This window comes from Brachyistius frenatus, unplaced genomic scaffold (genome assembly GCF_029030835.1).
Source record: "Brachyistius frenatus isolate BFR_SWC_R1_liver_20210118 unplaced genomic scaffold, ASM2903083v1 Contig_552, whole genome shotgun sequence".
Taxonomy (NCBI): Eukaryota; Metazoa; Chordata; class Actinopteri; family Embiotocidae; genus Brachyistius; species Brachyistius frenatus.
In genome coordinates, this window is record NW_027211151.1 from 55,668 (window position 1) to 72,183 (window position 16,516).

At 43.2% G+C, this 16,516-nt stretch overlaps 2 protein-coding genes across 4 annotated transcripts; one reads left to right on the forward strand and one right to left on the reverse strand.

Annotated features, from left to right (window-relative positions):
* Positions 1-7,948: 7,948 nt before the first annotated feature.
* Positions 7,949-11,280, forward strand: LOC138614699 (secretogranin-2b-like). The gene is made up of 2 exons (XM_069688263.1): positions 7,949-8,034; positions 8,569-11,280. The coding sequence occupies exon 2, from the start codon at positions 8,585-8,587 to the stop codon at positions 10,388-10,390; it is 1,806 nt and encodes a 601-aa protein (XP_069544364.1). The 5' UTR covers positions 7,949-8,034; positions 8,569-8,584; the 3' UTR covers positions 10,391-11,280.
* Positions 11,281-11,509: 229 nt separating this feature from the next.
* Positions 11,510-15,780, reverse strand: LOC138614701 (AP-1 complex subunit sigma-3-like). Of its 3 annotated transcripts, none has more exons than XM_069688266.1 (6): positions 15,397-15,780; positions 13,767-13,945; positions 13,493-13,601; positions 13,157-13,294; positions 12,393-12,454; positions 11,510-12,253 (listed from the first exon to the last, which is right to left on the reverse strand). In XM_069688266.1, the coding sequence occupies exons 1-5, from the start codon at positions 15,397-15,399 to the stop codon at positions 12,413-12,415; spliced, it is 471 nt and encodes a 156-aa protein (XP_069544367.1). In that variant the 5' UTR covers positions 15,400-15,780; the 3' UTR covers positions 11,510-12,253; positions 12,393-12,412. The 3 variants fall into 3 exon arrangements, with proteins under 3 accessions (XP_069544367.1, XP_069544369.1, XP_069544368.1); XM_069688268.1 differs by having other exon boundaries at positions 11,511-12,253; positions 13,767-13,922; positions 15,397-15,778; XM_069688267.1 differs by lacking the exon at positions 12,393-12,454 and having other exon boundaries at positions 11,514-12,253; positions 15,397-15,767.
* Between the last annotated feature and the right edge of the window lie 736 nt (positions 15,781-16,516).

Below are 16,516 nucleotides of genomic sequence, written 5' to 3' on the forward strand. Positions count from 1 at the left end.
CTCCCTCTTCCTGTCTACGTATGACTCACAAGTGCGCAAAAACTTTTATCTATATCCGTGCTGTATGCTGCACACTCCAGTGAGAGCCAATAAGCCATATTGGCGTTCACCCAAGAATGAGCAGAGCTGAACTTTAGGTGCCTCATAACTCTGGAGAGGTGGGTGGTGTCTGAAAAAAAAAATGAAAAAAAAAGGGGGGGGGGGGGACATAATGACATGTGAGGCTGGAAGATGGTGCAGCGAGGATGGGGACTTACTGTGCTGGACTTTTGAAATGATGCAGACACATGTGGTGCAGTAGAGAGAGAGAGAGAAATGAAGGGCAGCAGAGGGAAAGATGGGCTGCTCTTTGCTTTAAAAAAAAAAAAAAAAAGGCCATGAATGTGTTTCAAGTTCAACCTTTAGATCCTCGTAGGTAAAACACTTATAAACGGGCTTCCAAACACATCCAAACATGTGCTGAAATAGAGTAATTTGCTTTCATTTGATGCACTAATGTAACCTCATATTGAATTTCAGTATTCCGCTATTTACTGTGGTATGTCAGCAGTAAGTCTGGAACAAACATAAAATACATGTTTTTATTCAACGTTATTAAAGAGGAAACATCTTTCATCTGACTTTGAAGCTACTCAGCGGTCAATTAAGAAAAGTAGCATTTCCTAATTAGAAAGTTAATGGCGGTGATGTTTTTTGGGTGACTGTGTGCGCACTCCCGCTGATTTTGTTTTTTAGGGTTGCAATGCGTCAAGCTGACCTTTGGCTTTGCGCTTGGTAACGCTGGCTGCGCCATGCCAGGCTCTGGCCAAAATTGGAGGTGGGAAAACGTTATGAGGTCTGGTAATGAGACTGGGCACAGAGAAGCAAGGCAAAGAGACATTGAGTGTGTGTGTGTGTGTGTGTGTGTGTGTGTGTGTGTGTGTGTGTGTGTGTGTGTGTGTGTGTGTGTGTGTGTGTGTGTGTGTGTGTGTGTGTGTGTGTGTGTGTGTGGCGAGGCAGAGGAAGAGGAAGAGGCAACCGATACGTCTGGGCGATGACTCACCGATGCTGGGTATTTATAGCATCGTGAGGGGGTGGAGGAAGGAGCGTAGGGGGCAAGCAGTTTGGGAGGCGGCCAGGACGCCATCATCGCACCGCCGACAGGGAGTGGTGGAGGGAAGAGACGGAGACCGCAGAGATGGAGCTCCCGTGAAGGAAAGAGAAAAGGGGGGGGGGGGGGGGGAGATGAAAGAGAGTGGATGTTGGGAGGAGCAAAGCAGAGGAAGAAAGGAGGGAGTGGTGGAAGGGTGGATGATGAACGACACCGAACTAACTGGAAGGATGAGAGGATGAACTGTGAAGAAAAGGAGACGAAAATAGAAAGCATATTTAAAATTCTCAAGTAGAAAAAGAAAAAAAAAAAAAACAATCTTGTTGGGCATGCCACGCTGCAGGGGCGACATACGTTAGGCTGCATGTGGCGCAGGAGGAACCGACATAATGGGTGCTGGATACACTGACATATTTATGATGACCAGCAACATCCATTTGTTTAAAAAAAAAAAAAAAAAAACACACGCCTCCGTGCAGCCACACACTCAAGACAGACTGCAGAAGACATGAAAAGGTGGCACACGCTAATGAACATAAAAATCACTGCTGTTGCTTGGACTCTATGTCTCAAGCAATCTCAACACATAACACTGTTAACAGGCACAACCAATTAGAGAGGCAAAAATACCTAAATCTAATTTAGAGATGCTATTTGAAGCTTTACAACCCACCCATTTAATTCTGATCATTTTTATATACTCTTTGCTGTGGGTATTACAGCTGGTGGTATGTTCAGTATTCACTGACAGGATTTCTTTATCAATAAACACATCCTGCCACGGCCTCTGGTGACGTCAACCAGTGCGTCACCCTGCATCCCTTATGAGGATATTAGCATAATGCGCGCACGTGTGCTCGTGTACACATGCACAAGGAGAAAAGGAGATAACAACAACTACACACACACACACACACACACACACACACACACACACACACACACACACACACACACACACACCGTCAGTTCGTTGAGAAGCGATGATTCAGAACAAGATGGTGAACACTCAGTCATTAATATATACGGAGTAAAATAAAACGATAAAAAAAAAACACCTAGGGATGAAAGATAACAATAATAATGAGAGAAAGGAGGAAAATGGAGGTTTGACAGGTAAGTGGGAGGCAGTTTGGGGGAAGAGCTGAAGTTAAGGAGAGACCGAAAAAAATAGTGCAGCATATTGGGGAATGGTTGCTGACGTGATGAAAGAGAATAAGAAGACAGGCAGGAAGATGTGACTAAAATAGAGACTTTGTCAGAATGTAAAAATGAGCTCAGGAGTGGAGCTTTAAAACAAGTTAGAAAGCGCTGTGTTCGTGTTGTGGACTGGGGGGTTCAAGGGCAATCTATCCCGTCCTTGAACAGCTGATTGTAGAGCTGATGAAGGCTCAGAATAATCTGTAATATGCAAGATTTATGGGAATAGTTTTTACATTGCAGCAACTCTCAGCACCATTAAATCGAACTTGAAGACTTCTGTTTGCTACGGCCTTTCATTGAACCAAATTTGAGGATATTGATTAATTTCTTGCACCGCACTGAAGCGTCTTTATTTTATTGTTTTAATCACACTTTTTTAATAGTTTTGATGGTGTGCCTCTTTTGCTTGATGTTTTGATGCTTTTGATGTTTTAATGTAAAGCACTTTGAATTGCCTTGTTGTTGAAATGTGCTATACAAATAGACTTGCCTCGCCTTGGCAACAATTTGGCAATCTCAGTCTCAAAAATGAAAGTGGTATCAATATTCTCATGTAACTCGGCAACAAAATCAATAAGCACATTTCCCCAAATGTCCTTTTATGGAAGAAAACGAAAGATGGCCATTCGTAAAAGAGGAATGGAGGCTTGGCTTTTGAACCCGGTTTCATTAATGCAGATATTGAGTCCACTCCTACAGATCTTCAGCTGCAGTCCTCTGGCATTACTTGGACATGTGCCCTTTTGAAAAAAAAAAAAAAAAAAAAAAGGCTCAGCCTGTATAGAATCTCTTTGGTTTCATACTCTGCCTCAGTCTTCTTTTCCCCTTCCTGTGCTGCTCAGACAGCACATTTCCCCACTCCTTATTTCTGCTCCCCTGCATTAGTGGCTCATACAACATATTGTGGCTCTAATCACCATCATCTCTGTTCCTCAAACCACCTGCCTCCTGAAGACAAGGACCTTGCTTTACTTGCAGTAATTGGAACAAGGGGAGGGATGAGCCGGATGGGTACAACATAGGCTAAAAAAATAAAATAATAAAAAAATAAAAAGTAATGACTGGTAGCTGTGAAGAAAAATGGCCAGTTTAAGAAACCGAGCATCTAATGAAGGAGAGAAGGAACCTGTGGGAAGAGATGAAGGTGAAAGGAGATGAAAGGCTGTGAGGCGGTGTCACCATGGAGACGGCAGTAGAAAAAGGTGAGCCATGCATGACAATGGGCGTGCCTTTCTGTGTGCTCTCCCACCACATGATGTGGCGATGGGGGGTGAAGAGGTGAGGAGGATGAAAACAAACAAAGAAGGAGGAGGAGGCGGAAGGAGCAGGGGGTGACCACATCTATCACTTCTATCTTTCACAGGTGACTATCTTTAATTTTCTTTATTTTTATTTTTATTCACAAGTTTATGTAACACAGCATTATGTTTGAATGCGGAGCCATTCGTCAAGAAATCCAAGGTCGGGACGATTAAATGTTCGCAAGTCTCTGACATCATGCAACTCTGGGTTGAATCATGGATCCTTGAGCTGCTTTTCAAACATAAAAGCAAGAACACACAGCAAACAGCCTTGAGATGCAGCCTTGTGTGAGAGAGAGAGAGAGAGAGAGAGAGAGAGAGAGAGAGAGAGAGTGTGTGTGTGTGTGTGTGTGTGTGTGTGTGTGTGTGTGTGTGTGTGTGTGTGTGTGTGTGTGTGTGTGTGTGTGTGTGTGTGTGTTTGGCTGTTGGCTGTGTGAGCGTGCATGTGAATGTGTGAATGTATGGGTGTGTGCTGTTGTAGCACTGTGACGCACGCGAACCAATGTGAGGCTGATATCACCCCCCCCCCCCCCACACACACACACACACACACACAGGTTTGATTGACGTGTGGGTAAACAGCAGCTGTATACCAATCGAGTGCTGCTGGTTCAGACGGAAGAAGAGGCAGACTGTAGATGGTGGTGAATACTGTATTATTGATCAGTGATCAAAGAGAAGAACATATACAAATGATTTATGAGGTAGAGGGAGAGAGAGTGAAAGCAAAACTGAGATACATATTTGGACCTGGCTGATTATACATTAAGTTGTTTATCAACTAAGAGTGTGTAAATTCTGCAAATTCATTCCTGCAAGAAAAAGGAGCAACACATGCAGGGCAGAAATTAGGCTGACACAGGTTACAACATTAGAAATATTTATCCAAATCCGTAACCGCAGAAAAAAAAAACATTCAACCTGACTTGGATCATTAAAAACTCTTAAAAGGCAGTACATATTATGTATACTTTGTTTTTATTCAGTGGAGAATAATTTAATTCAGAAAATGTTATATATCTGATTGCTTTCAAAGCTGTAGATTTGATTTTGTCAAGCCTTTCCCTTTAACTTCAGTTTATTAAATTTCCTTCATTTTACTGAATGCATTTGTTTTAAGTCCCAGTCAAATTATTTACTTGTCACACGTCCCTCTGTAAATATACATGATTCAATTCTACTTTGTAAATGAGAAAATATATTGTACATCATACTGTGGTTGCTTCAGGAGTCTCAGGAAACAAGGGGGAAAAAAATAAAAAAAAAAGAGGGGGTGGGGGAGGGACTTACTGCATACTTATTTTTGTCTTTTAGGGTTTACGTCTGTTGCAGAGAACAGTTACAGAGCTAAGAAACACGACAAGACTCGTGAATGAGGCGCAACATTATAAATTGAGATGAGTTTGGGCTCAAACTCCTACTCTGTGGTCCTTGTTGCCCAAGGCTGGAGGAAGTCTTGGCAGTACGCTTTGCAGAAAAAACATCTCAATTTGTCAAATCATAGAAACTTTGATAGCCTTAATCAATGACAGCCTCATCATGAGAGCCCCAAGACGGTGCAGGAAACAAAGACATCCGGAGCGACTGAGTGGACTCCTTATTTTATTACTATAATGTTCCCTCTTCCCTGCTGTCATCCTCATTGATAAATAGTAACGAACAATCGCTGGAAACGTTTCTTTTGTTTTCCATGTCTGATATGACTTGTCTCTGCGGGAACAATGAACACAGACAACACATCACGGGCCCCGGAGAGGAATTAGAGATTCAGTCAGTGAATCGTTTACCACCAAGAGCCTGCTGGGATTTGATTTGAGAAACCTCTGATCCATCACCCGTCATAGTGGGGGGTTGATACAACTTTAAATAACAGCAGATTAACACACACACACACACACACACACACACACACACACACACACACACACACACACACACACACACACACACACACACACACACACACACACACACACACACGTACAGTCTATCACATGTATGATATCTCACCAGATATATAACAGCTTTCAGCCCGATTGATCCAGAGGTACATATGGACACAACCCAAAGATTAAAGGGCTCTTGAGCTGGGGAAATATTCCCTTCTAAACCAACGTGCCACAGCTCTCATTTGCCGTGTCACTTTCAAGTCAGACATTTTCCACGGCCAATAAACGCGCACGACATTTGCATTCATCTTCATAAAGTCTTGTGCTTGTTCATTTTCAGTGAAATTGATAGGAGACTAATGAGCACACTCCATTATCTGTTTCTTAATGAGACCACCAGAGAGTGTAACCTTTCAATGACCAGTGCAACGGCGAGCTAGCGGCCCGTTGTGAGCTCAGGAGTTGCTTCTGTCCCTCTGGGCTGGGCGAAGGCTGCTTCTGAATGGAGAGACGTGATGTCAGAGGAGTGATGCTGAGGGATTATACAACACACAAACAACACCACGCCCCTCCCTCCCTCCCTCCCTCTCTCTCCCTTTATCACTTTCAGTGATCTTCCTCCCTCTGCTCCCTCTCTTTTCTACCCACCCACACACACACAACATACACAGATCGAGATGAACTTAAACAAAGCCAGCGCGCACGCACACGCGCACACACACACACACACACACACACACACACACACACACACACACACACACACACACACACACACACACAGCAGAAGCAGAGGAGAGATGGATGTGTTTTTTTTAACATCAGGAGGCCTTCTGCAGCTCCTCGGCCTCAGAGGGCAGGCGGCTGATGGCACATTCAAGTTAAAAAAATAAAATAAAGCACCTACAGCTTTGTCTCCCTCTGCGACGATCGCACGCTGTGTGCTCGTCAATGAGGAAGTGAAAAGATTAAATGAACACTTTTTTTTTCTTTCTCCCTTTTAACAGTTTAATAGACATGAAAGAAACAAAACATGGAATAAATTAGGAGCACACTGAATGTAATTAGATGTGCAAAGAAAGAGGAGGCAGGCAGGCAGAGGAGGACTAAAATGAAGGAGCACTTACTGCATGTGTGTGGGGTGTCAGAGGACATTGAGCTGATAGTTAGAATCACTTAGAGGCTCTAAAGGAGACTTGAGATCTTGCTGGAACACCGGGGAGGGATAATAGCATCCACTTAATGTTTTGGACTGGGCTTGAAGGGGGACACCAACGAGGACTTAAACAGGGAACACATAAAACACGAGCACATATTGGAAATGTGAATATAAATTCAATTAAATATATCAAAGGGCTTAAATATTTGGCGACAGTTTAGTAGGCGAGTTCAGCTTCATCTTGGAGCTAAAAATAATTTCGACTTTTTCTTATTAAAAAAAAAAAATGAAACAGTAGCTGATTGAGCATTTTAGCTCGATTTTGGAAAAAAAAAAAAAATCTCAGTTTGAAATAGGTGAACAATGTGGCATCATTTTTTTTTCTGAACCACAACACCTTAGGTCTACTGTATGATGGTAATTATGATGCCAGTTTTTGACGAGTACCACAGACGTTATTATGCGAATGAAATGCCAAAGTGTTTAGTAGGGCTTTTGATCTCACCATCAACTTTTGTCACCGCCCATCCATGACCTTTTTATCGGCAGGTTGCTTGCTCTGTGGCCCCTTTATCTTGTTGACCTGCGGAATGCCGGATCTTTGGCCCACAGCCGACAGGAGGGTGTTTATCACCATCTCTGCCAGCGGAGAGAGACGGTAGACAGAGGGAGAGAGGAAGAGAGCTGCTGAACTGCGACAGCAACTCCGCGGTGGTTTTAGCCTGTGAGTCATCGCTAGAGGGTTTAACTCTTCATTTGCCACGACGGAGGGTGGCAGTGATGGTCAAATCTGCATGTTGTTTTACTGACTAAAAGTGCTTTTCATGACAAATCGGAGCAAAAGGAAATGCATTTTTTTTTAAGTAGCTATAGCCTACTTTGGCTTTATATTTTTTTTATGATGACACAGTCTCATTAAACTGGTGCCTAAGAGTTGTTTTTTCAAGTTGTGTGGGTTTTTTTAACATAAGCTGAAAAGGAACATTTGAATAGGCTATCTTTCCTCGGATCTAAACTATAATTTTGAAGATAAACATTTTAAATCCCTTTTAATGACTGAATATTCACACAAATAAAGCACTTTCTGTGAGACACGCAGCAGCAGACTTTTAAAGATCTCTCCAGTCAATTGCTTCTACGGAGCGGTGAAACAGACAGCACAGAAGTCTATTTTTACCGCGGCAAACTCTTTAGTATGCCATATCATAAACCTGAATCATTTATATGGATTATTCGGGACCGGCTATTACGTGTGTTGTGTGATGACGCAGTGGTCAGGTGTCGCCTCATATAACGAGGGGAGCTGTCCAAGTGCTGAAAACAGAAGAGAACAGCTCCGCTCCTGAGGAGATGCCATACACCTTTACTGCTGTCTGAGCTTTATCGCCAAAGGTAAAACCCGTATTTCTTTTTATAGGTTTTGATGGGCTTTTTTTTTTAAATTGTTTTTATTACTTCAAATTTAAATGTATTAGACTGGAAGGCAGTATGTATTTTTTTTCCACGTCTAACCACAGATCACGATACTCTGTGTTAAAATGTGGCTTTAAAAATGTGTGATGAAACACACCCATCTGTGATTGTGATGAATTGTTGCTATAGCGAAATAACGAGGAAGAAAACGTTTTTTAATTAAGGTCTATGTTGCCAAGAGGGAATCGGATGTTGAGGTTGCCCATAACAACGCGGGGAGTGACTCACCCAGTGATGTGAATACATCTCCTCACGCACGGCTTCATATCATTCAATTTGCGGAGCGTAACTCCCTGATAGGCACAAAATCCCGGATCAAAACAGACTCGCTCCAGCTCCCGTTCCAGCTCCAGCTCGTGGCTTTCGTCCGTTTTTCAGCCATAAAAATTCTTGATATTCTCTTTTTTTTCTCTTTTCTGCTTCACTAAAATTCCACACTCTCTTGTTGTACAGGTAATAAATTCCTATAATGCTGCATTTCCACCACAAGTTGCCCGCGGGGGGAGCCGTAGTCCTGCTTGCCTTCCTCCTCCGTGGATGCGCCGTGCAGACTGCGTCTCTACCCCGCCACTACAGGCTCCGAGGCGGGGAGAGTGAGGGGCAGCCGGCTGCCTACCCCCCCAGCTCCGATATGATCAAAGCCCTGGAGTACATTGAGAACCTGAAGCAGCGAAACGGGGGCCGAGCTGAACCCGTGGATTACGACGAAGTGGACAAGTTCAGGGTCCTGCTTCAGCTCGCCTCGCAGCAGGATGAGGGTCCCGGGGAGCGACAGCCTGCCCCTGGCATGCAGAGGCAGGACATTACCGCAGAGCACCTGATGAAAGCTCTGCTCAAGTCTCTCCAGGACCAGGCCGGGAAAGAAGCAAAGCTGAGTCCCGCATCGGCGCCCAGAAACGACCGCCGCACGCACAGGCATCGCACCAAAGACACTGAAATCCCCGAGAGCGCGCCGGGAGACTACGGCAATTTCCCCAGACCGCATAAGAAATACCCGTTGATGTTTGAGGACGAGGAAAATACAGACGCCTCGAAGCGGGCCACAGAGGACCTGGACGAGCAGTACACACCCCAGAGCCTCGCCAATTTACGCTCCATCTTTGAAGAGCTCGGGAGGATGCCCACAGTCGCTGGCCAGAAGAGGGACGTGTTCGGGGATGACGATGACGTAGAGGAGGACGGGCTGAGCCTGAGGAATCCGGCGTACGAGGATGTGGCCGGAGGAGAGGAGTGGGTTCCCGTGGAGGAGAGGGAGGAGACGGAGGAGATGGTCAACAGGAGCCACGAGGAAATGGAAAGGGCGCTCAGTGACCAGGAGGAACCAGAGAGGGAGGAGATGCAACGCCGGGCCAGCCAGAACCAAGAGGAAGGGAATGATGACACCAAGCTGGTCGATTACTACCTGTTGAAGGTCCTGGAGATGAGCGACCAGACTCAGAAGAGGGATAAGACCGGTGAGCAGAGAAAGAGACTGATCCGACCCTCAATCGTGGATCCCCGGACAGTGAAGGAGTTGCTGGAGCTCTCTCTGAAGCTCCACGTCCCTCCACAGGACCTTATCGATATGCTGCTGACGGAGGAGCTCAGAAAGCTCCACCGCGAACCCCAAGCCTCATCTCGATACACGACCGGCCAAACCCCCAAGATCAGGTACTTCAGCCGCAAACTACCGGTGAAGAGCAAGCCCGCCCCTGAAGACATGGACAGAGAGGACTTCTTAGACATCATCGGGGTGGAGACTATCAGTAACGAGTATCCCGTGGTGCAGAGACCCATGAAGGCCTCTCAGTCCACAGACAGAATCCCAGCGGCGTCCAAACCTGCTGCGAATTCGGGTCCAATTAAAATCCCGTCTTCCTCCGGACGCAGGGAGAACCTGTTTCTATCCGAGCTCAACAAGATGCCCCTGAAACGTCAAGCTGACGGTGCTGACGATGACGACGATGATGGCGACGTGGAAGACGAGGTGACGACCTACCTGGCGGCAAAAATCCTCACAGAGTACCCCAACACCATCACCAAGCGCGACACCCAGGCGCAGCTGAAGGGACAGTTCCCCTACGAGCTGTACGAGCGCGCCATGAAGGACTACCTGGGGCAGGCCGACACCGAGAAAAGGTCCGTGGCCAAGAGGGAAACCGAGGTGGCCACAGAGGAGAAAGTAAAGCCCACAGAGATGCAGGGGAATGAGGCGATAACGGCCAAGACCTCTGCTCCACAAACCTTGAACGAAGACGAGATGGAGCACCGTGAAAAAATAGTGGCCGGGATGTAGCCTGATCTGCTGCAAAACGCACGAAATTATGAATATAGTATTTATACTGTCTCAAAAATAAAGTTTGGTGGACGTGATCTAGTTTACAAATTTCTATTATATGAACTATAGCTGGTAATATCAACCTGACAGAAATGAACTATAGCAATCTTACAAGTCAAATATAATTAAAAAAAAAAAAAATTAAAAAAAAATAAAAAAAATTAAAAAAAATACCAGTCCCTACTTGCTGCAAGAACACGAGATTAAAGGTGCAATCCGTGAGGCAAAAGCCATCCTCAAATTATTTTGATTGGATGTGAACTTGTCACTCTCAGACTGCCAGTTAGCCACATCAATACTCTAATCAAATTACAGTCCAATCCGATTTGTTGATAAGTTTTGTGATGGTGTTGAAAATTTGTTTACATGAATTGTGTCTGTAAACAGCATTAAAACGACCCTCTATTTTCAACTATAATCAACTGAGTAATGGTAAAAATGCTTATTTTTCCTCTATGTCAAACTATTCAATTACATATGTGAATATACATGTAAATTAATGCTGACTGGGCCTTTGGAGACACACACAGTGTAATGATGGGAGTGCTATAGGGAATATAATATCGGGATTTTTCATTAGGGCAGCGTGCCGGGCTGAGAACGAGTGTTGTTGTGACTCGTGATATATTCAGGGTTAGTGGATTTAATGTTATTATTATGGATAATTATTTCCAAGTCTAAATATCAGACCGTCGCCTGCCTTCCAACCCTTTCATACTGCGAAGCTCTGTATTGTTGGCCTACCAGTGGTTGTGCTATGTATGCTCATTTTTAAACCATTTTGTACATGTTAAACAATGTGTGATCAATCACAGATGAATAAAGCATCAGCGGTATTATTTTTCTTCTTTCTGAGTTGTGTTGCTTTATTAAAAATGGCTTAATAGGGAGCCAGGGTTTAACAAAAAGGAAATAGTTTTGAAGATTAAAATTATGACAGGTTTTCTTTGTTTGTTTGTTTTTCCCAAGCTAATCCCTAAATTGTTAAGAGTTTGGATATTTTCTCTGAAATCAAATGAATCCTTCAGATAAAATAGTTATGGTGAAAATGAATCCTCAAAGCAGACTGTTTATCAAAATAAACATTTTAATCATAACATCATAAATTACACATTATATATATATATATGTATATATATATATATGTATATAAAAATTGACTGACTCACACCCACGCAAGCAACTGCTCCTTTTGAAGCCTGATAGTCCCACACATGAGTTACAGATTAAAAACGGTAAGAAATTTAGCATGATCAGTTTCAGACTCAGAATTATTTAATGGTATGAAGGCAAAGCATTGTCACTCCACAGTAATATGAGGTCCATCAAACTGAAACCAGTTTCTTGTAATATTGACTAGAGTTACATACATTTTCCCAAAAAACTTTTTTAGACTGACATAATTTAATTCCAGTGTATTAATACATGATTTAAATGTAAATGCAAACAATTTTTTAATAAATCTAAAATCCCTTCATTGTTATGATTTCCATACCCTCCTCCTATTACTACTTAATTTAAAGTTAATAACGGCCACCCCTCCCCTGCATGACCGTGAACAAAAATGATACTAAAGTGGAGCTAGACGGAGCCATGCTTCAGGCAGATGGTGAGCAGTCATTCAGCATGCTGTTTTCCTCCTTTGAAAAATGTTCAATAGAATGAAAGTAAATCCTTTGTCTATCCTTAGAAACTTCTTTGACTCATTTACAGTACATGTGGCTCCTGTTTTCCTTCCCGCTGTGTTAGTTCGTGTCCTTTTTTTTTTTTTTTCCCCTTCTTGCATTAAAATGCAGGTTTGCTCATATACTCCTCCATGGTCTATAGGAAAAGGCACAACAAGAAAAATAGCATTATAATACAATTACTATTTCACAGGCACACGTCTACACATCACCTGGTATTAAGTGCTGAGTACACCAACACACATCAAGTAACTAACACAAGCAGAACATCTAACCTTTCTGTCCATATTCAAGGTCATCCAAACAGCTCCACCTCATACCACTCACTGCTGTCATCCTGAAGCGATAATAGTCACAATGAATGCGAGGCTACACTGCACATAATCCAACACTAGATTAAAAGTGTTAAGTCAGCCCCACTCAGAAGCGCAGAGCAACACACCCAGTTCAAATCTACCACACAGAGCCACGAGCCTACAGGGAGAGCCGGAAGCATCAGACAAACACTAAAAATGTACACCGTGTTAACGCAAGATTTGTCTCTGACTCGCAATAACACTGGCAGAGGGACAGAGAGGAAGATTAAGGGAAGAACAGCAGCACAAACACAAATCTATAAAAAAAAAAAAGAAAGAAAAAAAAAGAGGAGCGACAGCTAATATCCACATGCCCTATGAGGAAGAAGAAGGAGACACACCAGGGACTCAGCAGCATCACTGTTAATCAAACTCATTACATGGCACCAAGGAGTTTACACTCAAATACACTTAAAGCTCCCACAACAGGCACATTTCAGGCATCTGGACCTTTCAAAAATACCCCACAGCCATGATTTCAAAAACAAAGAAAAAACACTCTGAACTACATTTGAAAACACGTCACTATTGCTTTAAGTACACCGAGGCATGCAACAGATGTTACACGCTCACACCACACAGGCAAGCTATGCTTTGTGTTTTGATGTAAATGCGTGTGTGTGTGTGTGTGTGTGTGTGTGTGTGTGTGTGCGTGTGTGCGTGCGTGTGCCAGTGCGTCTCACCTCTTGGAGCATGTCTGAGGCGTCGATGGAGCGATTCACAATCTGTTTGGAGGTTTCTTGTATCTCCCCTCCCATCAGAAACTCATCCAGGATAAAATAGGCCTTCTCAAAGTTAAAGATAATGTCCAGCTCACACACCTGAGAGGAGGAAGGGTGTTCGTTAATGTGGTTTGCATTAAATCAGAGCGTTCACAGTGCAGAAATATACCTCGATATATAGATTTGTGGATTAAAAATGGAGTTTGATCTAAGCTTCGCAGCCCAATGGTCTTGATTTGTGCAGCCATCAAAGTTTACATCATACACTGGCGTACTGAATGTAAGAGAGTAAAATACATTGCCGAAGTATTTGTCCAGTAGCTCCACGTAGCGATGAATCACCTCCAGGGCTAACAGCTCATTCTCCTGGTTCTCTATGGCCAAGCAGAAATATAAGCTTGCATACCTGAGGAGAAGTGAACACAGGAATAATTATAAGGTATTATTGTGGGGATAAATAATATAAAATAGGCTTAACTATCAATGAAAAGAACACTCACCTGGGAAACACCAAAGCTAATTTAAGCAGCTTCAACAAACACGTTGAACCACATGTGGGGGCAGGACTCACCTCTTGTAAATGATCTTCAGGTCTTTCCAGTGGAGGAAGTTACACGAGCGTGGTTGCCGTGCCAACACCATGGTGGTCATGTCCCTGATGATCTTTTTCTTCTCACGTTCTGACATGGGTGTAAACCACTTCTGTAGACGTAGCTTCCCCTGGCGACTGAAGAGCAGCAGGAAGCGCATCTGATGAAACCGGCGCAACACGTGGTCAGTGGGGTGGGGGGGGATCATGATGCATGTGTGGACAGTGGAGACCCATCCACACAAAGCTATTCCAAAGGACATCATTAACTAGAAACTGCCGCGCACACACACACCAAGGATCAAACAAGTGAACTGCTGTGTATATGACTCATCAACGAGTAACTTTTTAACAGAAGAAAAAAAAAAAAGAGGCTTGACAGGCAGATTTTTGAAGGTCAATGAACAACTGAGGAAGGAGGTAGTTAAGAGTTTCCTGTCCAATTTTCACGAGAGTCCAGCATGCATTTTGGATGTTTAGAGAATCTGTTCCTGCAGCAGGAAGGTTTGGCTCCATTTCAAAACAAGACATTCATTTTCCCTAACCTCCACCGGTCACAACCTGCCACGCTGTTTCTTTTAAGTCTTCCTCTAATTGTTGATCTTTGAGAGACTTTAAGGATAAATGTTATTTTGTGGCGAGTTTTTCCTCTTTCAGAATTGAGGGTCTCGCATTTTGTAGTTTTTACAGCTCTCTGAAACATCTTTGATCTTCATTACAACTTGACTTGAAACTGAGTGGACAAATATTTTCATGCAACAACAAAGGACGAAGAAAGAGAAAGCTGAGCAAAGTTTCTCAATTATTTTCTACGTTTCAAATCCTCTTCAATGCTCACAGACTCACCGGTCCACCCATCATTTCTAAACCATGTTGTGCATCAAAAGAGTGCACTTAAAAGCCATCAAACACCACTTGTATACTAAAAATACCCAATAGGCTAAACTGAATTACAAGTAGGTTAAGTACTATATAACACAGGTGACGTGTGCAGCATTACATTTGCGTGTTTTTTTAATATTTCATTCAAAAGAACAAACATGTTGGAGAAATCGTAGAATAGTTTTCTATACTTTTGCCATTTTAATTAAATAAGTCAGGGTGATTTCAGAGTTCAATTGGTCTCAAACAAAATAAAGAACGAGGAACTGGAAAGGAAAGTAACAATACATTATCAGGATTATTTAGAGAACACAGTTGACCTAAAACTAGTCCTTATACTGGTATTTCCAGGTGTGTTATCCTCTTTTGTGAGCCCTTAAGCAAATGAATATGGAAAGCATTAAACTGCCCGAAGAGAAGGACTCGACGTAAAGTGACGAAACCTGTTTTACTGGGACCGGTTGAGGAAACGTACACCTTTCCTTCCGACTGTCGCAAAAAGTGTAATACGCACAATAAAAACTCGCAATTAAATAATAAAAAAAAAAATTCTACTGGAAAGAGGCCTGGATACAAAAAAAAAAAAACCTGCCCCGGTGTAAAAGGGAGTGGTGTGTAGCTGCAGCTTCTACCTTTAGCAACCTGTCAGCGACAACAGGTGCAACAGGTGAACAGTCTGACGCTATCTTACAGCTCCCATCATGCGTTAAAACCACCACCGAACACTTACCATTTTTGACGCAACGCCAAGAGATACAGACGCACTTGAAAAGATTAGAAAAGATGCACTTTAACCTTCACCAAGGATCAGCTGGTCCGGCCGAACACATAATCTAGCCTTCGTCAAGTGTAGTTCAGAGGGAAAGTTGGTTAACTCCGCCCTCCTGGCCGCCGGAGGAGCGACGCGTCATCAGACCTCACAACCATCTGGATTGGCTGCAGGAGATTTGTGTTACAGGGGAGCACGCAGCCAGGCGTAGATCGAGATCTGCCATTAGACTACAGGAGGCATTTTAGTGACTGATCTGATAAACCTTTAACTTGCATGGCTTGACTGTCAGGGTGTGAGTCTAAGTGCTATTCCCACCCAGGGTCGCCAGAGAGCAGCAAGTGCTCCCTCCCCTCCTACCTCGCGCGATACTGCTGTACTTTTTTTTTTGTTTTGTTTTGGGGGGGGGGGGATTGTTGTCCAGTTGATAACATGTCTCTATACCGAAATACCATCTGGTTCTTGAATGGGATCCACCAGTATACAAGGTTAGTACGATATCACTTTGGTGCTACCTATAGCCTAAATGTGTGGTCAAATTGAGAGATGCTTGATCTATACAGACTCTATTGTCAGTTCCGTTTGTTGACCGTTTAAGTAAATATAGGATATTTTTTTTTTTGGCCTATAAAATGTATTTCGTCATTTATTTAAGCCTAAAAGCTGCTTGTCAGAGAAATATCAAAGGTCTGATCGCTGTGTGGCACACATCACCAAACAAACTGGCCTTTATGCACAATTACAATAGTTCTATTGACAGCTTGTGTGTCTTGAGGATGCCATTCTCATCACCTGACTCTGCTGTTGCTAAGATGTGGAAAAACAATGCAGATTGTCACTGTCTTCTTTTGTCATATCTTTTTATTGATTTTGTAAATATTTTAGACAGAGAAGGAGAACAGGACTACCCCCAGAAAGTTGGGATCTACGTTACATTCAACCGTGTGTTGCTTGGAGGTAGTGTAACTGTGACAAACTGCTACTGAATACAGAAATGACAAGTATAACAAACAGACTAGTAACTCTGAAGAGATGTGGTGTAAAAATGTATTCAAACAAAACCAAAAAACCCTAAATAAAA